The 24,881-nt window shown below is 42.0% G+C and overlaps 1 protein-coding gene across 1 annotated transcript in view; it reads right to left on the reverse strand.

The window, feature by feature from the left end:
• Positions 1-1,990: 1,990 nt before the first annotated feature.
• The window catches only part of LOC141808854 (5-hydroxytryptamine receptor 3A-like), a 34,898-nt gene continuing 12,007 nt past the window's right edge, over positions 1,991-24,881 (reverse strand). The window contains exons 2-12 of the mRNA XM_074695600.1: positions 20,287-20,355; positions 20,025-20,093; positions 19,434-19,585; positions 13,999-14,043; positions 13,785-13,894; positions 12,076-12,245; positions 10,844-11,004; positions 8,798-9,008; positions 8,513-8,686; positions 8,247-8,332; positions 1,991-2,227 (exon numbers count right to left, since the gene is read on the reverse strand). Of these exons, the coding sequence (XP_074551701.1) occupies positions 1,991-2,227; positions 8,247-8,332; positions 8,513-8,686; positions 8,798-9,008; positions 10,844-11,004; positions 12,076-12,245; positions 13,785-13,894; positions 13,999-14,043; positions 19,434-19,585; positions 20,025-20,093; positions 20,287-20,355 (1,484 nt within the window). The remainder of the gene's footprint in view (positions 2,228-8,246; positions 8,333-8,512; positions 8,687-8,797; positions 9,009-10,843; positions 11,005-12,075; positions 12,246-13,784; positions 13,895-13,998; positions 14,044-19,433; positions 19,586-20,024; positions 20,094-20,286; positions 20,356-24,881) is intronic.

Below are 24,881 nucleotides of genomic sequence, written 5' to 3' on the forward strand. Positions count from 1 at the left end.
TTTTAACATAATGTGCATCTGTTGCTTCACTTCAGCAAGTGAACGAGAGCTAAGCCAAGCAGATTGACCCCGTGCCTGAACTAACGCTTTGCTCGATATAGATAGATAGATAGATAGATAGATAGATAGATAGATAGATAGATAAGTAGATACATACATACATACATACATACATACATACATACATACATACATAGGATATGGAGATATAGATATAGATATAGATATAGATATAGATATAGATATAGATATAGATATGTGCATATCAGTGTTTATGAGGTGTTGTTATCATTAGTTGATGACTAACTGTTCATGCTTGGCTTTGATTTTCTTTCTCAAAGCAACATTTTCATGCTCCCTTCATCCTCTTTGACAGCGTCTATGGCCTGTAGGCCACAGATGGCAGCTTGCTGTGCATGCTGTACAATGAGAGACTGTGAAATGTCTCACCAATCCAATCCAGGCTTCAATTCAGGCTTGTTCATTCTCTGGATCACTTTCTTCTTCTGCTTCTTTCTAAGATAAAGATGTTGGTTTGTTTTCTACCTTTATTTATCCTCCATTTCTCCACTTCCTTTAATCTCTTTAAATCACATTTCAAATGTCTCTGAATAAATTCTTCCTCACAAATAAACCTGTCAGTGACAACACTTGTTGGAAAGTGACCCTGTTCTTCTACTTCCTTCTGCTTCATTATTTAGTTAGTTCAATCAGAGGAAAAGGGTTTAACATGGTTCTAGTTCAGAAGATTAAAGTGTGTGCTGAAGCCTGCATTATGACACTAGGTTTACATTTACAACATGAAACAGGAAAGAAAGAAATACAGTTTAAGAAGCAGAAAGCCTACTGACCACACATGGAGAATCAAATCAAATAGAAACACCACTGGTTCACAACATACAATAACTTCCATCCATGCACCCTAGCAGGATATGAGCTAAATTTCTTGTCTGTGAATTCTGTGATTTAACATTCTTAGCTTGACACTTCAGTTTATCTGGACATAGTTTTCATTTGATAGCTAAAGAAAAAGTATTGTCCAAGTTAGCTGTGTTTGTTGTTAGCCTGCTAGCTCAGTGAACATGTTGAGCACAGGTGGTCATTGCAAACTCTCTTCACTGTCACTGCTCTGTAGTGAATGAAAGTTGGTCAGCTCTCTGGGGCCCCCTTCGAGCTCGGGGCCCCAAACACTTGCCTGTCATGCTTTTTGGCATGTAGCACCACAGCATCTGTCGGTCCAAGACCAGTTCTGGACATCTACACAACGTTCAAGTTAGGTTAGCTGTTTGGACATCTAACTATGACCCCACTTGGACGACAATGTGCAGTTCAACTTTGGAATGTCAGCTTTTTGGACGTCAAGTGGACGTCTGAGCAGGAGAGAGTGAGTAAGTGAGTGAGTGAGTGAGTGAGTCCACTGAGCAAACAGACGTTCAAAGGACGTCCTTTGATGGTCCCTTTGCTCAGTGGGAAGGCTCTGTGAGGACCATCTGTTTGGGGGGATTAAAGTGACACCTGAGAGGCAGGGTACACCCTGGACTGGTCGCCAGCCAATCGCAGGGCTGACGCAGAGACAGACAACCATTCACTCACTCACTCACAATTACGGACAATGTAGAGTGACCAATTAACCTGGTGAGCATGTTTTCGGACTGTGGGAGGAAGCCAGAGTACCCAGAGAGAACCCACGCATGCACAGGGAGAACATGCAGACTCCACACAGAAAGGCCCACCGGCCAGGCTGGGAACGAACCGGTGACTTTCTTCTGCACAGCCCCTGATTTAGAAATTTAGAAAGAAGCAGTTATTAACTTCTGAATAACCAACAGGCAAATGGAAAAGAGTAAGACTGTTTGAGGATCAGGTCTAGAGTCCTCCCAGGGTCTTTAAGGAAGCAGGACTGATCCTCAAAATCAAGCCTTTAACTCTGACTTGTTGAATATCTGGACTCTATGACTCTCTGTACTGTTGGTTTCACTCTTTAGATGTTCTAGCGGTCTTCATGGAGCCAAACTGAAAACACAGATACCAGGAACACACTGGCAGCTAGGAGATAAACAATGAAGTAAATCCGGTTCAGTGTTTTGGTCTTTGTGGTCCAGTAGCCGGGCTCCTTTTCTTCCTTCCTGCTGCTGAGAAGCAGAACCACTGTCTTCAAAACCTCCCTCAGCTCATTGTTCAGACTCTGAAAGTCCTGGATCTCCTGGGTCAGCTGGCTGCTGCTGCCCTGAAAAAACAAACCATGGTGTATTAGAGCAGTTAGAGGAAGAAGACGATGGAAAAGAGGAGTCATTGAGATGAAAGTCAACAGTGGACCTAACACTCTGTCTGAGAAGCTGCTGATGGGGGGAGGTGTTGAATGAAGGAAGAAAGTGTCAAATCGCTGCAGCCTGCAGGAAGGCGGGGCTAGACGTCCAGCCCCGTCCACAAAGGTCCAGGTCCGCCCAACAATTCCAAATATAGAAATCCTCCCCAGGTTACTCCACCTCTTCCCATCGTGCTTTGGTGTCAAGATGGTTCATGTCGGTGAGTGAAATTACGTTGCTACAATAAATGCAATGAATGAAAAGCTTTTTTCATATCTCATGGCGATTCTGTTGCTGTATATTGCTGTTGTATAGCTTCAGGTTATTTTGGCAGGTTAATGGTCAACATTTAGCCTGTGTGGTAACATTATCCTACGCGATATTAGAGTCAGCGTTGTGAGTGTTAGCTTTAGCATTGTTGTTGTAACCATAGGTTGCAACCCCAATTTAGCGGTGTGTGTGCGTGTGTGTGTGTGTGTGCGGGGGTGTATGTCTGTGTTTGTCATTTTCATTGCGTATGTCGAAAGTGACGAACTTGGAAGTTACATTAAATAGTTACGTTATGTAATGTAACAAAAACGTTATCTAATGTGTTAAAGTTGTAGTTAAAACTTATTTGACTGAATGAATGAACCAGAATGTAAAAGAACACTAATGCTAATAGGCCTTGTGTGTCTTGAATCTAATGGTCAGTTGTTTCATTTTTTGTGTGTGGATATTTCCACAGCATCCCACCCATTTCTGAGTGACTGATGAACATGTTTTTCCTCCAGCAGAGTACCATAGTCCATGTAGTCCTTACCGGACCCAACAAAATCATAAATGTCTTTACCATCTACAGAATCATTTATCTGGAGCAGTCCACCATGGAGGTATGGTCTAAATTTAATGATTTCATTTATTTTACTTTAACATATCACGTAATAACTTTTACTACTACCCCTCCCTTTTCATCTCCCCATTACAAGTACATGTGCATCTAGTGTGAGGCTGTCAATGGCTCTAATGTAATAAATATTTTGTCTTTCAGAATACCCCATCTGCAAATGCAGCCTCCAATGCAGACCTGTTGCACATAGAAAAAATGAAGTTGGGCTTCAAATAAGAACTGTTAGTTAATTAATCTTTTATTTGCCCACAGGCTGTGCAGGAAGGGGGAAGAAAGGGGAGCTGCAGGGAATCTACTCTGAATGTATGCACCCTGGCTTTTGTTCCAAGTTCTGCCAAATTTGTGCTGGTGTTCCTGAGTGAAGACTCTTTTATTGGTCAGTGACTATTTTTATTTTATTTTTTAGAAATGGTCCCTTTTTTTTTACTTTGAAAACAAAATGACAACAAGTTATCAGTTATATTAAACATATACTCAACGAATACTTATCCTTCCTCTAGTTCTTCCAGACTGAGTAAATATGTTCATGACTAAATAATAACTGTAGTTATCATTGAAAAAACATTCTACTTTTGTATCGAAATTTATTGTCATGTTATGCTTTCCTTTTAGGAGTGGACAGCGAAGAAGAAGAAGAATTTCAGTCAAATGTTCATGTTTTGTATTATTTTGTGTGAATAATTGTTGAAACATCTGTAGTAGATGATTTATCAGTCTGTGGAGGCAAGTGTGTTGTTTTATGCTGCAGTCTGTTGGGGAGGCTGCATCATACACGAAGATGCAAGGCTGCTGGGTAAACTACTTATTCTTTCTAAGTCAGCCTTTAGTCAGAAAGTACACTGTTTCAATCGAGTTTCTGAAATCCCGACTGTCCTTGAACAAACCACAATGGCGTAGTGGATGTGGTCGGGGCTGGGTGTGTGAAGTTGGTGACATAGGTGGGGCTGAATGTCTAGTCCCACCTCCCTGCAGGTTGCAGCCGTTAGTACTGCTCAAGACTGCAACCAAAATGGTCGCATCATACAACCTTTTTTTCAGCCTCGCGTTTGTGCGAGTGCATATGTTGTAATGCTTTCTCTATCACAGTCACCGTACAAGACGTGGTTTAGTTTCGCCCTCTTTTTTTACTGGCTCAGTCAGGCTCCTTCACCTCTCCTGTTCTGAAGAAGGAGCACCATCGAGTACACGTGCAGCGCATAAGAGCATCACACACAGACAGACAGAACTTCACAACAACAAGCGTTTCACAATTTAAGAGCCAGCCTTCTCACTATAAGATTCACACTGCTCTAAACTCTCCTTATTGAAGAGGATGCTACATTAGAGCATGCCGGAGCTTATGTTAGATAGAGAGATCAGGGCTAACCCCAGGAAAAATCAGTCTTTTAACCAGAGCAAGAGTTTAACTCAAGACATGTCGGGTCAACACCTGAAACATAAAATGAAAATAAGAAAACAGCTAAGGCTCTGAGAAACTCCTCATCAACAAGTGCTGCACAGTTACCTGTCTCTGTGTCCGAGGTCTCCTGCAGCATCTTTGGATCAAACCAACTAAGAGAGAGGGGTGGGTGGTTTCTGAGTTTTCAATGCAACGCCCAAGAACAGGACTTGATTTGATTTTGAAAAATATCAGAGCTCACAGGATCAAACTTAAAGTTGTGGGATTATGAGGAAAAATCACAAGCCAGGGTAACAGCAGAAGAAAATGTTAAAACATGGGAGACTCCCTTCATGTTCAGGAGTGTTGGCAGCCTGTCAGCACTCCTGATTGGTAAAAGTAATGTGTTCATGTATGACACAGATTGACAAAGACAAAAAAAACAAAAAAAAAAAAACATTTTCTCTATCATTTTAGGTTATAAGTACATTTTGTAATTTCATTTAAAAATTTTAGTTATTGTTTTATGTAAAGCCTCAGTTTTTATTCTTTTGTTTGAACAGAACAATGAAACTATAATAACCTTGACATGTGAACACATGCGTGTCTGTTTGTCTCTTTATTTAAGAAGCATTTTTGTTGTCTTCTTTCACAGTTACATAAAAAAATAACCCGTTTTGTCAGCCAGAGCTTGTTGCAGATAAACTTCATATTTATAGTTAAACATTTGGCAAAATAATAGCTAGAGTTCCTACACACAAATAAATAAACAAATCAATCAATCAATTAATGAATAAAGGGTGTAGCCAAATCACATGCTGGTGCAACCAACTGAGAAAGTTGATCAAAGTAGTTCCACAGAAATACAGACCTGATCAAAATCTTAAGACCAGTTGAAAAATAGCTAGAATTTACCTTTTGCACATTTGGATCTTAAAGAGGTTTTAAGTAGAGCTACAATATGCAAAAGCAAGAAGGGAGAGTGTGACAAAAAGCACTTTGAAAATGTAATTTATTGAAAACAAGTAAACTGAAATAGGCTGTTTATCAGCTGATCAAAAGTTTAAGACCATCACTCAAAAAATTACAATAAACTCTCCAAACCAAAACATTTTTTTTTCTTAGTAGGTCTCAGAAATGAGTAGCTCCACCGTTCTTGTTAATCACTTTAAAAATTTGTTAGACATACTTGATGCAAGTGTTTTCAGGAAGCTTTTTGGAACATTGCTCCAAGTGGTGAAGATGGCTTCACAAAGAGCATCAACTGTCTGGAACTGATGGCCATTTTTATAAACTTTCCCTGCCATCCATCCCCAAATGTTCTCTATTGGATTTAAATCAGGGGAACATGCGGGATGGTCCAAAAGAGTGATGTTATTCTCCCTGAAGAAGTCCTTCATCCACCCAGCACTGTGAACTGCAGCGTTGTCCTGTTGAAAAAACAGCTGTTACCACAAAGACCAAGGCCCTCAGTCATTAGGGATGGCCACTGCAACATCTGCACGTAACCAGCTGCCGTTTGACCACCCTGCTCCACCTGAAGCTCCAGTGTTCACTGAATGAAAAGCCTCAGATCATGATGGACCCCCTCCACTGTGCCGGGTAGAAAACATCTGGATCTCCTTGTCATGCCAGTAACATTGAAAGCCATCTGGACCGTCAAGGTTAATTTTTTCTCATCAGAGAATAAAACTTTATTTCACCTTTCAATGTCCCATGTTTGATGCTCCCCGGCAAAGTCTGAAAGGGCAGTTTTGTGGTGTAGGAGACCAAGGTCTTTGGATTTGTTTTTTATTTTTGAAACACTTTTCCCACAGATGCTGTCTGACGGTTATTGCGTTGCAGTCGGCATTAGTAAGGGCCTTATTTTGGGCTGAGGACCGCCCTGTGTCTTGACAGACAGCCAATCGGATCCTCCGGCTCAGCGCAGGGGTGCAATTTTTTGGGGTCTACTACTTGACTTTTTTGGTCCATAATGCTCAGGATCTTTAAAAAAAAATTGGAATGACAGTCTTACTGTGTCCAACCTCAGCAGCAATGGCACGCTATGAAAGGCCTTGCTTATGCAGCTCGATGATCCAGTCAAGTTCAAGAAGAGACAGCTTCTTAGCTTTAGCCATCAGGAGAGCATGACCATGTGAATGTCTGACAGAAAATAAAACTTTTGAGCACATTTTAGCATCAATAGCCTGTGGTCTTGAACTTCTCATGGGGTGATAAACAATCTTTTACTTTCTTTCTTTCTTTCTTTTTTAATTATAAGTTCCAAATGTTTTTTGTCGCACTCCCTCTTCTTGGTTTTTCATTATTGTTGCTCGATTTAAAACCTCATTCAGGTCTGAACGTGCGAAATGCATATTATAGTGATTTTTCAACTGGTTTTAGGATTTGGATGGACTGGATACATTCCTCACAGTGTTTGGTCTATATTGACATGATAGCATCACACAGTTGCTGAAGATTTGTTGGCTGTGCATCCATGATGAGAATCTCCTGTTCCACCACATCCCAAAGGTGCTCTATTGGATTGAGATCTGGGGACTGTGGAGTACAGAGAACTCAATGTCATGTTCAATAAACCAGTCTGAGATGATTCCAGCTTTATGACATGGAGCGTTATCCTGCTGGCACTAGGCATCAGAAGACGATGTTGTGCTTTCCACACGAACTGGACGCATGGGAATAAGATGCATGAGAGCCGCGCAAGAGAACACGTGAAGCTTTTATGCTTTTTAACACCCCATGCGGCATCAAGAGTCGAAGAAGTTTGGCTTTGTTTACAACAGCTTTACAAATCTGCCCCTGAGATTTTTCCAGGTTCTTTTAACCAAATCATCTTCTCTGTCGAGAGTGGTCACGATTTCACACCATGAATTATTTCTGATCTTGGACCACTTCTGCCATCTGGCATATTGGAATATTTTTTATCTATAAGTAATGCAGAAATTTTCAGTGTGAAAAGGACCATGCAAGGGGGCGTAGGTGCAAAAAATCACGTCGTTTGTGACATGAAGCCACACGGACCCCGTGGATGCGTCAAGCATAAAGCAGCCTTTACACCACCACCACCTGTCTGAACCGTTGATAAAAGGCAGGATGTATCAATGCTTTCATGTTGCTGATGCCAAATTCTGACCCTATAATCCAAATGTTGCTGCAGAAATCCAGACTCATCAGACCAGGCAACATTTTTCCAATCTTCTATTGTCCATTTAGGTGAACCTGTGCACATTGTAGCCCCAGTTTCCTGTTCTTAACAACAGGAGTGGCACCCACTGTGGTCTTCTGCAGCTGTAGCCAATCTGCCTCAAGGTTGGACGTGTTGTGAGTTCAATGCTGCTCTTCTGCAGATCTCGTTTGTAACCAGTGGTTATTTGAGTTACCGTTGCCTTTCTATCAGCTGAAACCAGTCTGGCTATTCTCCTCTGACCTCTGGCACCAACGAGAGATTTTGGCCCACAGAACAACCATACCACGCTCAAAGTCCCTTAAATCCCCTTTCTTCCCCATTCTGATGCTCGCTTGAACTGCAACAGGTGGTCTCAACCATGTCTACATGCCCAAATGCATTGAGTTGCCACCATGTGATTAGCTGGTTAGAAATTTGCATAAACAAGCAGTTGGATATGTGTGCCTGATAAATTGGCCTGTGAGTGTACAACTTCATACTGACCTCTTTCACCCCTGGCAGCAGCTCAGGAGGCATCCCAGCAGGGGACTGGTCAAAGACACGCACACAAGGAATGGATTTGTTCATGTCTGTAAAGAATCATGGGACAGCTCAGAGCCTGAACAAAGAGACAACAAATTGAAATGATAGATTCTACATGAGGAAGATCTGGAGAAAGACTCTGCTTCTCCACAAATGAAGCAGCTGTCTGTTTCCTCCTCTGTCAGAAAGCTTTCTGTAATATTGACATTAGTTGAGCTGAATCTCACCTCTGAAGCACTCATGGACTTTTCCTGCTTGGTCCCTGCAGTCCTCATCCAGGCTTTGGTCTTTATCTGCCTCTTGGTCTTGGGACACATGGTCCTTTTCCATCAGGTACATCATCAAAATGGTCTCCAAGAGGCTCAGCATCATCAGAGTAAAAACCCCGATACAGTAGACGGCTGAAAGAAGAAAGCAGTGACAGACAGAGCAAAGCAATCAGTGAGCTCACAGTGAGTTAGTAGGTGCTGCTAAAGATCCATCAGTTAGTGCAGGACTCTGAGCTCCTTTACCTATGAGTGGGATCCTGTCTGAAGAAGAAGGCAGAATATCATTCAGAATCAGCTGCATCACTGTGACAGCCAGCAGCACAGTCACATTGAAGCTCAGCTTCTCACCTCCACTTTCTGAGATCAGGAAGGAGGCCAAGTCCAGACACAGGAAGAACAGGACGGGGACTATGAAGTTGGCCACATAGAGGACTGAACGCCTCTTTATGGTCATCTGTGAAATCATGGTTAAGATCAGGATGGTCTTTTTGTTCCAATACTTCAGTTAAGAAAGCTGAACAGTCTTTGTGCCCATTGCATATCAATGAGCTGTTCAATCAGCAGGTTAGCATCATATGGGTTATCATACAGTCCAAGGGCTCTAATTTCGTGGCGCAGAGCAGGGGGCACAAGCCTGGCGCACCATGCGCAGTGCTAATTTCGTGCAGAGCACCACCGTGCGCTGCCAATTTGACAATTTGGTAGACCGTCTGCGCAGAGATGGGTGTGACGGCGCACCAGGGGGAGGTGTTGGCAGATTCATGTTGGCGCAGTGACAATTTTATGCCAAAACAGTGCGCTGAAAGCTCGCCAGCTCCAACCTGTTCTATCCTCGGTGCAAGGTGGAGCGCACCTTCCCCAGCTGTAATTTGGTGACAGTCGCACATGTGCGCACATGTCAACAAAGCCTCAGAGGCAGGTTTCCAGAGTGTCAGGCACATTTTAATGCAGTAAACAATCACAGTAATCGCTATTTAATATAACCGTCTGAACCAGCTTATACATTTGTATATATATTAATTTTCCCGTCGCATCTCTGATGTCAGATTAAAGCCATTTGTCATAATGGAAAGTTAACCTGACGGCAACTAGAATTTTGATGCACTTCTTACAATTAAACAATAAACAGCCTTAACATCTGATACTAAGTATATATCTGGCTTCTCTCATTTCATTTAATTCAAAGAAAAGAGGGAGAGAAAAGACGAAGAAAAAAGAGACAAAATAAACATATGTCACTCAGGATTTACCCGTGATTTCCTATATTTCTCTGTTTTAGTCTTTTTTTTTCACGTGATCTAAAAAGATGGAGTACATTATTGTAAGGAGGATGAGGCAGAGACACTGGGAGAGTATACAGTATATCACCAAAGGTTCTGCTATTTGGCGATGACAAACCAGGAGTGCAGGTGGATCAAAAGTGTTCTGAATGGATAAGCCAGCTGTGTAACTGCCTCTTAATTTTGTGCTCCTATTAATGACAAAGGAACAGATTACATCTGTCCCGGGAGCTGGCCCACACGGTGACACACTTCGTGTCCTCCGATGTACCCTGCTGTCCATTCTCCTGCTGCTGCAGGGACAGCGGCTCTGACAGTCTCCGCTACCAGCTCTTTCCTGCATATCTTCCGCAGTGCTGGGGATCACTCAGACCAATCAGACGCTGCGCCTCGGCCGCAGGGCATTTAAAGGCCAGGAGAGGCGCTCATTTGATTGGTGAAAACAGCGCTCGGCTGTGTTAAACCCACTCAGGCTTTTCTCCTCCCTCTCTGCCATATGTGCGGAGGGAGGCATGGATGCGCAGCTCTGCGCTCCTCTGCACCTTGACTGCAACTCTCTTGGCACTGCAGGAAACTTGCAAAGTGCGCTGGTCACGCCCTGTCCGCACGGTGAAGGCCGGCGTAGGGCTACAAAATTAGAGCCCCAAGTCTTTGTTTAATGCTCACTGTTTCAGTTTCACGCTCAACTCAGTAAGCAGTGGGGACAGTTTGGCCATTTCAAAGCAACATCAGTGTTTGGAACCAAACTAGTGGAAAGGAGAAAAACTTGAGCTGTCCAGGATGAGGGGAGCTGAACAGGTGTGTGTTGATCCAAACAAGCTAATGCTCTGCAGCAGTCCATGTTGTTCAATCAATAGTATCAACATGTGAATGGGCTCTATGTGTGTGTGTGTGTGTGTGTGTGTGTGTGTGTGTGTGTGTGTGTGTGTGTGTGTGTGTGTGTGTGTGTGTGTGTGTGTGTGTGTGTGTGTGTGTGTGTGCGCGTGGGTATAGATCTGTTGGTACTCACTGTGTAAACCAGCACGCTTAAGTGGAAGCCAAAATTGTAGACCTCTGAGGTATCCACGGTTACGTTCATGAGAAGCCACTCTGACTCAGTCTTCATGGAATCACGAGTAAACGATAATATGTCATTATTGGTTAAACGTGAAAGAAGCTTCATTTGCCGTGCTGATGATGGAGAAAGAGAGAAAAGTGTGTGACTTTCCTTCCAGTTTTAACAAAGACAAGGTTTCTGCTCTTGGTGCCATGAAGTCCTGTACGAGGGGACTCCAGACCCATTGACCTCGGTGAACTGTTCTAGACCTGCTCATAGACCTGTGTGATGGAGGCCAGGTGGACGCTGACAGAGTTAGCAAGTTTTCTTTTACACTCACTGGCCACTTTATTGGCTACACTTTGCTGGTACCAGGTTGGACCCCCCTTTGCCTTCACAACTGCCTCAAGGTTGGACGTGTTGTGCATTCAGAGACGCTCTTCTGCAGATCTCGGTTGTAACCAGTGGTTATTTGAGTTACTGTTGCCTTTCTATCAGCTCCAACCTGTCTGGCTATTATCCTCTGACCTCTTGCATCAACAAGGCATTTCATCCACAGAACTGCTGCTCACTGGATATTTTCTCTTTTTGGGACCATTCTCTGTAAATGCTGGAGATGGTTGTGTGTGAAAATCCCAGTAGATCAGCAGTTTCTGAAATACTCAGACCAGCCCATCTGGCACTAACAACCATACCATGTTCAAAATCAATTAAATCACCTTTCTTCCCCATTCTGATGCTCACTTTGAACTGCAGAAGATCCTCGTGACCATGTCTACATGCCTTGATGCATTGAGTTGCTGCCGTGCGATTGGCCGATTAGAAATTTGCGTAAGCGAGCAGTTGGACAGGTGTGCCTAATAAAGTGGCCGGCAAGTGTGTATATGAATCATAAACAACCAGCATATGAAAGTTAATCCTACTCTACCCTTAAAGACAAAACAAACAATAAATAACTTAATGTCAAATAATAATCTTGATGGAAAAATGAAAATATCTCACTCTAAAATGAATAAATGAAATGTGTTTTCTACATGTCCAAAGGTCCCACACAGTCGTAATTAGGCTAGAACAAACAGCTTGTTGTAACAAATAGTAGACATGAGAAAAAAAAAAAAAAAGTCAAATGTGGAGCATGTTTGGTCCCTGATCCCAAGAATCAGAGATTTAATGTTAAAAACACAAACATTCAGAGTTGTACTCACACGGGTGTTGGATTGACTTGAATGTTAAGTTGCAGATCTGAGTGTCAAAGGGAAATCTGTAGAAATCCATCTTACAGGTGCTGACCAGCACCATGCCACTTCTTTGATATATCCCTCCATTAAACCTCACAGTGAGATACTGAGTGTTAAAGAGCTTATCTTTGATTGTTCTGAAAGAGAAAAAAAACAAGTGACTCTAAAAGCATGCTGTAGATTCAAACTGATGAATCATTGCATGAAAAAGTCTCTTTAAATGAAGGCCAACAGTTTGAACAGACACACACCTGAGTGTACATTCAGAGAAACATTTCAACTTTTTCATCATTTGAGTCAAATGAAGCTCTGAGCTCATCTCAGTGATTAAATAATAAAAACACTTTGACGGCACAGACTGAGCCCTAACACCTCAGACAGCAGCATGGACATATGAAGAGAGGACAGGTGCAGAGGGACTTGGTACAGACCTGTGTCCTGGTAAACTCTGGATGTGGCTTAAAGTATCACCAGTCTGTCATCTAGATAAGATCTCCCTACAAGTTCAAAGGGGGACCTTTAGAACTGAAACACCAGTAGATCTCTGCTCTGGCTTGATAATCCAGATTCTTGCTTTTAGTGGATCCTTTAAGGCCTGTTAAGTCCTCTTTGTCTATAGAGGTCATCTCCCTCCAAGGGTTGATTCAGAGAATCAATTTATAATAAAGCAGGATGAAGTCCAGCAGGCTGAGTCTCCTCCATGCTAACAGGCTAACTGTAGAGTGGGTGTGTCTCAAAGCAATAAACTGCAGTATCCTCTATCCTCTGCGTTACTGGAAGTACTTTGCCAGTCGCCATTTTGAAGACTGTCCCAAAGCGATACTTGTGCTCAGAGGAGAGAGGAGAGGGGATGAAGGAGACTGATCATGGGAGCGATGATTGAGGAAACACAAGAGCAGGCTTTGTGGAAGTCTTTTCACTGACAGACACGCCCCATATGGAATATCACTCTCGGGTTAGACGCTGCAGCAGTTCAGGCTTCTCTACATGAAACTTCACATCAACAGAGTTTCATGGGAGAGAAAAGACAGGGCTAAAAAGACGTCCAGAGGAAAGGCGAAAGGAACAGGAATAGAATAGAATAGAATAGAATAGAATAGAATAGAATAGAATAGAATAGAGGAACGGGATATTTTTACCGACTTATAACTTTTATCTCTCTGAGACACAGTAAACCAGGTTATATAAATACGTTTCAGAGTTCACCATTAGATAGACTCTAGATAAAGCATGAATAATTCATAAATAATCTAGTAATGATACATTTCACCAGTAAAGTGATCAGTGTGCACACAGAATTAACAGAGGGCAGGTTTTCTTCATGTGAACGTGTTAAACAGGTTAAAAACACAGACAAAGCTCTGTTACTGTTTCTATTTGATTAGAGTTATGACAGTGCACATGTACAGACACATTGGATCTGACTGACAGACGATCCAGAGATGCCGTCACCACTTAGACACATGGCCTCATGTGACGCTCTGGAGGAGAGTATGTCCCATTGCAGGGGTTTGGGGTTGGTGAGGAGCATAAGGAACTGTCTGATGATACTGGATGTGATACAGGTCAATGTGTTTAAGAAAAACAAAGGTTTATAACAAAAACTGAAAGAGTTTGGTCAGAAAGACATGTGCAAAGAGCTTTTTCTGGTGTGGAGGACATAAAGATGAACCTACACTTCTTCAATGGTCAAATCTGGTTTCCACAACAGCTCAGCAGGAACAATGATCCCATAAGTCCTACAGAAATCCCTCGCTTTCCATTCAATGAATTCATTTTTCCAGAACTAAAAAGAACAACATGTCAAGTTCAGATATTTGAGTCATAATTTGATCCTTTAATAGGGAGGTGTTTTTTAAGTCAAACAAAAAGTCATTAGAGAGAACTCACCATGTCTATCCAAAAGTAAGCGACTAATTCCTGTTCCTTTTCTTTCTGTGAGAAGAGAAAAAATCCTGATCAAGCACAAAAGGTCAGATAAACTTACATTTGATTAATATCAAAGCCAGCAACAGCTTAAAAAAAAATCTATCATGAACCACAAGGGCAGGAAACAAGAGGTGGTGGACCTAGATGCAGACTAAATAAAAGTTTTATTTAAAAAAAAATCCCAATATCAAACCCAAAAATACTGGAAAACTCACTGGAAGGCATGGCACAGCCACATGATATGAGGAGCTTAAGCAGCAGAGAGACTACATAGACAAGGGAGCAATCTGTTGTGGAAATTTTCCTGTTTCTGGTGAAGAATGAAATGGAGACTTTTTCCAGCCAGCACGGTTTTAATTTCTTTGCGAAGAAAAAGTCAACCCGCGAGTGGTCAGAGTGAAGAAAAGACCCCAAACATGGGTAGAGTAAACCATTTATACTTGAGGAAATGCCCCCCAAAGGTACTCTTAACGCCCCTCTGTCTGCTTCAGAAATCCACATCCACAGGAGATGGGGCGTCTCAAGCAGTAAAAACAAAGACAATGAAATTACAATTACACAATCAAATACAGGTGTGAAACAAGACACACAAACAAAAGGGAAACACAAGGCCAGGAGGAGAACTGAACCAACACATCTGGCAGAAACGAGCCGCAGAAGGAGAGTCAGAGTGAGAGCTGGAGCTAGAGTGAGAAGTATGGCGTCATATTTGTGACATATGTCGAGCGATAAAACACACATACACGCAAATTATCTCGTACGGCATGTGCAGAGTAAACTGCCGCACGCACTTTTTTATTCCTCGCCCGCACAAATTCAACAACCGAGAGCATACAGGGAGATGCAAGAGAGTAAAAATACACAGCTTAATCACCTTCTCTGATGTTTTTTGGTTTATCTGAGGGCAGATCAGACAGCAGCAGATTGTGCACTTACTGTCTCATTGAAACACACTGGAGTGTGCATGTGCGTGCGGATAAGATGGAGTGGATCATCAGCGATCTGTTACTTAAATAAAAAAAAAAAGCGCAGGAACATGTCTGTATAAACCTTCAATGTGAGTTATTTGTCTAATTTTTATATAGAGAAGTTCACATTTAAAAACAAAATATCAAACAAACAAATTTGAGACAATCTTTTATTATTTTTAGTTATTCCATTTTTAAAACCAGGACAGAAAAACATGTTTTTTTCTGTGTTTCTTTTATTCCATTATTCGGTTTTGGTTCTAAAGCAGAAAAACAAAAAAACAAGTCAGTTTTTTCATTTTTTTTTTATTTTGTTTTGAAACAGAATAATCAAGAATGAACCATACACGAATTCTTCCTGTCTATGGCGTAAAATTCTGAAAAGGGCACCCATGTGGGGGTGTGTTTCTCTTTGGTGTTGACCAATCATAAGAGGGCAGGGCTGGCCCCTTGATTCCGCCCCCAAACTGTCAAAAGTCTGTGACTTGAGCAAGCAGAGTGCACGGAGGGAGAGCGCTGCAACACCCCAGCGCGCGCAAAGCAGCTCCTTGTGCGCGTGCTGTAGAGTTTCATATACCTATCACTATGCATTCTTTTTTAGCTCTTGCTGGGTATTTTTACTCTCTTGCATCTCCCTGTACGCTCTCGGTTGTTGAATTGTGCGGGCGAGGAATAAAAAAGTGCATGCGGCAGTTTACTATGCGCATGTGGTACGAGATAATTTGCTCGTATGTGTGTTTTATCGCTCGCTCGACATATGACACATATATGACGCCATCGAAAAGACATCACTAGTGCTGGGGAGCTAAAAGGCTAACAGAAAAAACAGTCGTCAGAACATCGAAAAAAGTGTACACCCTTGTGGGAAAAAAAGACAGAGTGCATGGTGAAAACTACTACAGATCGATAGGATGGTAAGTTTGAAAAGAAGGAAAGTCCGTTACAAGGAAAACTATAAAGATAGTTGAGAGCTAATGACACAACCGTGCTGTACACAGAGTAAAGGAAAAAGTGGAAATGATACCACACACTCACGGTACCGCAGAGATCCAATCACACTTGTGAACCTAATGAAACAATACACACAATTAATTTGCACAGTATATTGTTTCATTAGATTCACAAGTGTGATCAATCTCAGATTGAGCCATTGATTAGTAACTTACACATTTGGACAGTCTGGTACACGTTGCTACACATTTTGTCTGCAGTTGGTATCTGCCATGGTGTGTCCTTTCTCAGTAATTTGTCTGTTTCTCCAAGTTTGTTATGCTCATGATTGCGATTGGTCGGCTGCTTCTGAGCCCTCTCTGTAAACGTGCGCATTCGTGACTCTCGAGACAGAACTGGGTTGAATAACTGTGGTGATCACTCACGTTGGGCTATGGATTATGCTGCTGTTGGGATTAGTTTACCGTGGATGGATGTGAGTTACCCATTGTAAGTTAAACGTGCTTCGTGCTTTAGGCAGCAGATGGAGCTTAGGCGGCACTGCATTAAAAAGAGACATGACTTTATAATGGAGATCACTGCATTAAAAAAAACCGACATGACTCTGTAATGGAGATCACTGCATTGATAAAAACAGACATGACTCTGTAGTGGAGATCACTGCATTGATAAAAACAGACATGACTCTGTAGTGGAGATCACTGCATTGATAAAAACAGACATGACTCTGTAGTGGAGATCACTGCATTGATAAAAACAGACATGACTCTGTAGTGGTGATCACTGCATTGATAAATACAGACATGACTCTGTAGTGGAGATCACTGCCAACAATAACAGACATGACATGGTGGACGGGCTGTCGGCATCTATTTTCTTGTGGACCTTTTTGCACTTTCTATTCACTTTCTTGCTTTTGTTTTCTTGATTGCTGCTGTGACTCCTGAATTTTCCCTTGGGGATAAATAAAGTGTTTTCCATTTTTTTATTCTTTTCTATGACACTGAACTTTTGGGAACTGAGGACAGTCAGGGTTACAAAATCTATTACTAAAATTCACAAGTCATTTATGTTAAAGAGACAAACAAAGGAAAAAAAAAAACAGACCAATATCAGAAAGACTGACTGCTATGCTGATATAAGTGTTGAATATATATTTTTTAGGGACAGTAAAAAAAAATTGAGAACTGTACAGCATCTTACGTAAAGCAGCCAGCACAGGCTAAAACTAAGGAATGCCTATCAGTTTAAACTCAGCTGCCAGTTGTCCCTCCTGCCCCCTAAGCTTTGGGGTATGAGTAAAATGACGACATTGCTTTTAAAGGGGACATATCACACTGATCCCTGATTTAATACTTACATATAATATGATAAATTTGAAAACAAGACCTTTCACCCCCTGAATTTTCAAAAAATGATATACCGTATTTTTTCTCATATCCTGGAACGAGATTTGATGCATCCGAAAATAGGTCATTTCCAGATGGTCGCGTGATTTCAAACGTGACGACATGAGATACCTTTCTTTCTATTGGCGTAATCTGATAAAGCAGCTCCTCCTCTGTGATGTCAGTTAGTCACACACTGAAGCGTCCTGAGATGATCTGTGTCGAGGTGGATTTTCTTCCTCCTGAGCTGCAGAACCGTCCGGGTCTGACTCGGGGTCTTATACAGAAGGACGTCTCCTACACTCTGCCATTTTATTAGTGCTATCAATGCCTTACGGTGAAGTTTTGGCAAACAGCAAACTCGCTCGGTCTGCCCCATCCAATATGGCGATTTTGTAAATACTGCCATGCTGCCAAAACCGCCCCCTGGCTCTACCCCCTCCGCCCCTCTGACAGAACTGACCAATCAGAGCACAGAGGGATGTGACGTTGCAAGGTTACTGGAGGTCATTCTCCAAACGGAGCGTTTCAACGAGATCTTCAGAATGGTCTAAATTGAGGATATTGAGAACGCTATTGTGGGGCAGTGAAGGAACTCAATGACTTGTACTGAGGGCAGAAATGCTTTACAGGCATCCTAGTCTGGCATAGTGAAAAGGAGAAACAAGCATGATATGTCCCCTTTAATGTCTTTAAGAGTACAGCGGATGAAGCTGGACACTGCCGAATGGATGAGCTTGCTGAATTTTGTAATGTTGCTGTTTAGATCAATAAGACCTGAAAGGATCTCTGAATTCTGAGTAACATTTTTACATTTAAAGATTTCATCAAATGAAGAAATCATCACGTCTCCTGTCCACTAGTGACAGAGACATTCTCCCTCTTGAAGTAGTGGATGACTTGCAGGTCCAAGGCCAGCTATGACAGAAATAACATGGAAACATCTGAGGACACTGAACCTGGGTCTACTCCAGATTTAGTTGTAACAGAAGTTTCTATTATGAACTCAAAACGGAATACTGATGCACACCTTCCAAATATGTACCTACGCACATCTTCAGTAAAAAGAACAGCCAATCACCATGTTGTACTGAGGAAAGGAACGTCTTTCCAATCATCTGGTACCAAAGAAACTTCTAACACAAGGGAATAAAAGAAACTGCTTCTGCCTTGGGAGGGAGGTTCTTCACAGGCTCTTTTGGTTTTGGGGAGGCTTGTGAAAAAGCTTTTTGGGCCTTTGGGGGGGAGGGAGGATGAGAGCTGAGTATGGGGAGATTGGAGTTAGTTGATTCACTGCAGACCATCCCAAAGAGGCCTGCAGGAGGCCTAAAGCACCAGAAAAAAGTTACGAAAAACTTTTAAAAGTTTCCACAAACAGATGGGGGCTTTGCAAGCTCTAGAATCTGGACTTGCTCATTGGTCCATGGTTTGACTACATACAGATTGAGTTTGAGGGGCCGTTTACACGACAACGGTTTTAGGGTGAAACGCAAAAGTTTTGTTGCGTTTCAGCCGACCTAAAATGCAAACTTTTGAAAACGGCCTCCAGAGTGGGATTTTTCTGATACGCTCCCGACACCGTTGCCGTGTGATCAGTTAGCCGGCATTTTCAGTGCAAATGCTAACGTCACACTCTGTCTCGCGCACACGCATACAACAGGACAACAGTACTGTTGTTACGATCCTCGTGAACTACAGTGTTGTGCTGCTCAGTCTGCTGTATCTGCTGACTGTCTTTCAACAAAACGTGCATCTTTTGCTCCACTTTTTAACTTAGTATTCCCCAATACACCAGATGACTGGCTCAACTCTACTTCGGTGGAGATCTCCCAAAAGCGGCTTCTGAGCAAGACAGCTATAGCACCACCTAAAGGCCTGGTATGCTTACTACAGCGTTTTCAGTCCATCAGTGTTTCCGTGTAAACGCAGATTTTTATCACTGCATTTTCACAGCGTTTTAGCATTTTCAGATGAAACGTTGCCGTGTAAACGGGGCCTGAGATCTACTTCCACAGACATAAATCCATAAAGCAGTGATATAGCTTTGACAGAAGAAAACAAACAGTAAGTAAATGTTAAAAACACTTACCACGTCTAGAATGCTGTAGAGGTGTATATCCAATGTCAAGTTTATGGACCTTTTGTTGTCTTGGATTGGCCTGGCCAGGTAGAACTTGACTTTGTCAGTCAAATTTAAGTGGTTTATCACATCAACGTCAGTACAATGATCGGGCCAATCACCTAGAGAGTAGACAAGACATTTACATTAAGACAGTAATTTGCCCGTAAAGGAAGCAGTCACTAAATCTAACTGTAGACTGGAGACCAGTCACTTCATGTTTCTTTTACTGGTTTGAATAAAATAGTTCTGTCAACTGGCTTTACCTCAAACAGCCATCTCTGCTTCAGATCAATCTAAGCCTAAGAAACAGGCCCGTCTATGTGTCAGCTCTGCTTGAGACAGGGTCTGCATGCAGAGCTGGAGGAGGCCACTGACACTTTGATACAAACCACATACACTAATGAATACTATCAAATACTCAGCAGTGAGTTGGTGATCATCTTCACAAACTGCTTCAGCAAACACCAGGAAACAAGTGGCAGCAACATCTTGTAAACACAGCAACTATTTCACTTTCCTAATATGCCATGGACATGGTTCTGAATTTACAGTACTTACTTTTCCATGGGATTGAATCATCATCACGAGCACCATCCACAGGCTCTGAGTAACTGTCAGCATTTCCGCCTCGCACAGAAAGACACATGTTGTTGTTATTTCCATGTTTATGTATTCAATCAGTGAAAGTTAATCAGAAAAGGAACTTCCTGTTTAAAGCATAAAACCAGCACCCAGACAAAAACTGGACCCAGTCTGACAGGGCCCAGACTCTGGTCTGGTTCAGCTCAGTGAAAGGCTTTCTGCTCCTAAACATACATACCCTCCAAGTGGCTCTGGTTGTAGAGGCCTTCAGAATCAGGAGGTTGAGTGTGATTGGAGCTGCTTCCACCTGACACAGAAAGAGTTCACTAGTTTTTTTTTATTTGTCATTATTTCCATGTTTATGTATTCAATCGGTGAAAGTTCATCAGATCATCTGCTGCACACTTTCATTATGCATGTTCCACAGATCAGGAGCAGCTTTTACTGTTGTCCTCAAAAGACTGGACTGAGATTTGATTTTTAAGTCCTAATATCAGTCAAGACAAATCTTCTTCATTCACGCAATGTTCAGCCTAGGGTGACGTCATCAAATCCATCTCAAAAGTCCATCCGTATGTTTGGACTTTTTACAGGTTTTTATTGCATTTTAGTATTGTTATTCATACTTTTGTGTTGTTATAGATAATATTTTAATTAGAGTTGTAAGGCACCAGACAAATACATCCAAGCTGAATTTAAGCACCGTAAAAGTTGTGCCAACTCTACACAAGGTGGCACATCGCTGGGGAGGTCAATAGCGGCGGGGAGGGTTTCTTCACCATCACGACTCTGCCTCTCTTACCGCTTCTCGAACCCTGAGGGATGAGACTTATGTCTGCGCCGCTGTTCCTGCTGCTGCACTGGCCCCACCTCCCTTGTCAGACCCAGTTCCAGCGGAGGGGACTCCCTCCGCTGCTGTTTTGGCTCCTCAGAAGACCAGCTCGAACCAGGCGGCACGGCCCACCTTATCTGGGATGGAAGGGTCTCTTAGGCTTCTACAACACAGGTGGAGCTCCAGGCATCAGAAGGCTTCAGTGCATGCGGATCCTCATCTCCTTGTCCTCTTTTCTCCCCAACCACATTAATTATCGGAGACTCCATAACCAGGTCCAACAGCTTTTTTAACGCCATAACGCACTGTTTTCCTGGCGCCACTGCCCCCGTCATCCTGGACAAACTTCTTCACTTACTCCCTTCCCTCCCCTCCTCTGTCTCTAAGATCTTGAAATCTGAAATCACTAAGATGGATTTTAACTTGCTTTTTAATGTATTAAAGGACACTGGTGTAACGTAAGCCAGGCTGGGACCTGGTTTCGCAGCTCTGACCTGGTCTCATACTTTAAACCCCCTGAGAGTCTCTCCCTGAGACACCCAGCTGATCGACGGGGATTCCCCCTCAGGCGCTGACGTCAGGAGATGAGCGCTGCTCACTGCTTTCCCTGCAGTGATTCAACTTTGGAACTCTGCCAAAGTTTCAACCCCACACCCTGCATCATCGCCGCTGTTCCAGCTGCACCTGCCGCTGTCAGAATCGATTCTACGGACTCAACTCATCGGACATCACCTCCGTGACATTCAGATGACCTGCAGTAGGCCTCCAGCTTCTCAGATGTGGTGACATCTGCAGACATCTGCAGCGGGACCCAGCCATCTCTGTCGCCCCCTCCGCTCTCGTCATCGGCCTCAGAACTTGTGTAAGACTGTCTTGCATTTATTGGTATATCGTGGTCAATGCCCCAGAGATCTTGGGTGGGTTAGTTAGTTTATGTGGGTTGGTTTATGTCATTTTTTTCCATTTATTCCAGTTTTTATGATCAGTTTCACTTTCCATTCATCAATGCATTTATCCTTTTATATCTTTTACCTGTTCATTTATTCATGCACATATTTCTTCTTTTAGTTAGTAAATAAACTTTTCATGTAAAAAGAAATTGCTTTCTGTCTTTGTGTGGTTGAAATTAACGACCTCTGTACACCGTTCAAAAGAATTCACGTTTGATGTAGCGGCCTTTTGATATTGAGACTTGATAATTAATAATTCTATGAATTATTAAATCACAAATTCGTACAGTAAACCTTTCTAGAGTTTCCCTGTTTCCCTGTCTCCAAAACTGGGTGGTGCCCCGACTTAAATTTAAACTCACCTATTGTAAGTTTAAATGTCTTTTGAAAGTTTTACTTTCGCTCCGGTGGAATGCTGGCATTCTGCTGTTAATAATCAATTAGTCATTCTTTGACACCGATTCACGCTAAACTGGAAAGACAGTTCTTTATCTCTGGCCAAATCCCCACACTTGGTCACGGAGCAGAACGTTTGGGCAGGATTCTCAGTCTTCATACCTGGCTCCAGTTTACCTGCCCTGCCTACAACAGCTTTATTGACAATTTTAATCTCTTTTGGGACAGAGCATCACTTTCAACTCATGATGGGATTTGTCCTAACAGGCGGGGTAGCTAAATACTTTATCACAACATCCAACACATGGTCCACTCCTCACCAGTTTGGCAGTTCGCACCCAGCAGCTCATTTTCCCACAAACAGGCCACTCCCCCTGCCACCACTCAGTAATCTCTGGTCACCACCAAGCACCCCGGTAAGCCCCGCCCACGCACCCACCAATCCCCGCCTTCCTCTATCCCTCCACATCAGCTCCATCTGTGAATCTTCAATTCCACTCCACACAACGTCCTCACGTTGTCAACCCCCTCCTCTAAGAAATTGTACCCCCTCCTATTTACTCCACATTCCCCTGCTTCCTCGGTACCCCACCCTGTTTTTAACAGTACATCTACAAATTTTGGTCTTTTAAACATCAGATTATTCAACAACAAAACATTTTTATGTCATGACTTTATTTCACAAAACAGCCTCACTACCCCCCCTGATTTTACTCACCTTCATCAGCTCTCTGGTCAGGGAGGGGGGGTGGCTGGCATTTACAAAGAGATTTTTAAATGCACCCCCAATCACATTCAGCACTTTTAGTTCTTTTGAGCACCTTGCATTCTTTTTCATACAGAAAGACCCTGTTCAAATTTTAATTATTTATAGACCCCCAAAATATACACTGTTTTCATTCAGGAGTTAGTTCATGTTTGCTGTCCTTCACAACCCTTGTCTGTTGATTTTATTGAAACTCTGGATTCCTTTAATCTAACTCAGACAATACAGGAACCAACCCACGTAAAGGAACATTGCCTAGATTTGCTTTTATTTACTGGACTTAGTCCAGCTTCGGTTTTAACTAAGGAAATCTGTGTGTCAGATCACAAACCAGGGGCGTCAGAAGCTTTTTAAATGTGGGGGGGACACACTGGTATGGGTTCCGGTGGTTAATTAGATGATATTTGCTGCATTCTAATGTATTTTCACAGGTAGTTTAACATCTAATTTTTACTTTTAAGACACATTTTTCAGACTCAACATTAAGTTCTCATTTAAATGTCAGCCTTTACCACACTGTCATAAAACTCACTGTCATGCCTAAGATAATGAGATGAATATGACAAAATTTACCACCAACAATGACTTTTTGGTTACATGTAGCCTTTTACAACACAAAATTACTCTGTCAAGCAGAGAACTTCAGAGAATGAACCAATGTGATGATGTTAACAACCAACAGTAACTTTAGTCAGTGAATATGTTTAAGAACAAGAGCAGTTTTGTCAATGTAATGGTGGCACATACAAACTGGTTTATATGTATAAATTGTGCCACTTAATAACTTGTGCCTCTTTCCTACACAAAACACCTAGAATAACATACATCTCTCTCTCTCTCTATTGCTTTGCTTGCCATGAAGCCATGGCAGAATGAGAAAAGTAAATAAAAGCTTGAAGATGTCTGAACAAACGTTTGTTCTAAGGCAGCTGTATTATTCATTCAGATTATAGACATTGCAGTTAGATAATATTTGTTCTAAATTGTTGCACATAGAGAGAAAAACACTTACTTGAGTTTGCATTTATATTTGACCTTTTTCAATAAGCTATTTGGTGTGTTTCATTTTTGTTACAAAAGTTCACTTTATTGATGTTCATTAACTTTTATGCTGTTATTCATTGCAGATTTTTATAAAAACTGCACTATTTTAATTAAAACATGTTCGGAAATTTTCCTTTTTTTAAGTGTCACTTATTTTCTGTTAGGGTTTTACATGTTTTATATGTTAGACATAGGGAAAAATGGTCTAACGTGCAAATTAGTCTAGAAAAAACAATGAATCATGAGAAAATCACCATTATGAGTTTATATTAAAAAAAATTGTGATTTGATATTTTCGCCATATTGCCCACCCCTAGCTACAATGATTATTCATTCATACATACAGTAACTTTTGATCTGGAGCCCATAGAAACTAAATACAAGAAACTTCAACTAATCAGCAATCATATTAGATGTTTGTAGAGCTGTGTGGAGTAATGTAAAGTCATCTTGCCCAAACCCATCCTGTAACTTCCAGCCCAGCACCGTAAATCGCTCACCTCCGTGACTGAAGTCTGTGCACTGTCCCTCACGTCACAGGCTGCTGACCCTGCTTCTGCTCCTGCCTCTGACTCGCTATCAATCTGCTGTCAAACAGGATCGGGATGGGTTCATTAAGCACTGTTTTTTTCTAAATATAGAATAAGTCAGCTAACGTTTCCATAGCAAAACACCTGTATTGTGGGTACATTTAGACCTACTTTCCGCTTCTTTGTTAAAAATTTTCGAATGTCTATTATGTCTGGGGAAGGAGCAAATATTGCAACAATTCATTATCTTACTTCTACTTTTCATCATTCTTAGCTGAACAATATAGCGTGGCCTCGTGTTAATATTCAGGACTA

The sequence above is a fragment of the Halichoeres trimaculatus genome, unplaced genomic scaffold (assembly GCF_033239565.1).
Source record: "Halichoeres trimaculatus isolate MK-OKI-2021-1 unplaced genomic scaffold, fHalTri1.1 fHalTri1_scaffold_19, whole genome shotgun sequence".
Classification (NCBI taxonomy): Eukaryota; Metazoa; Chordata; class Actinopteri; order Labriformes; family Labridae; genus Halichoeres; species Halichoeres trimaculatus.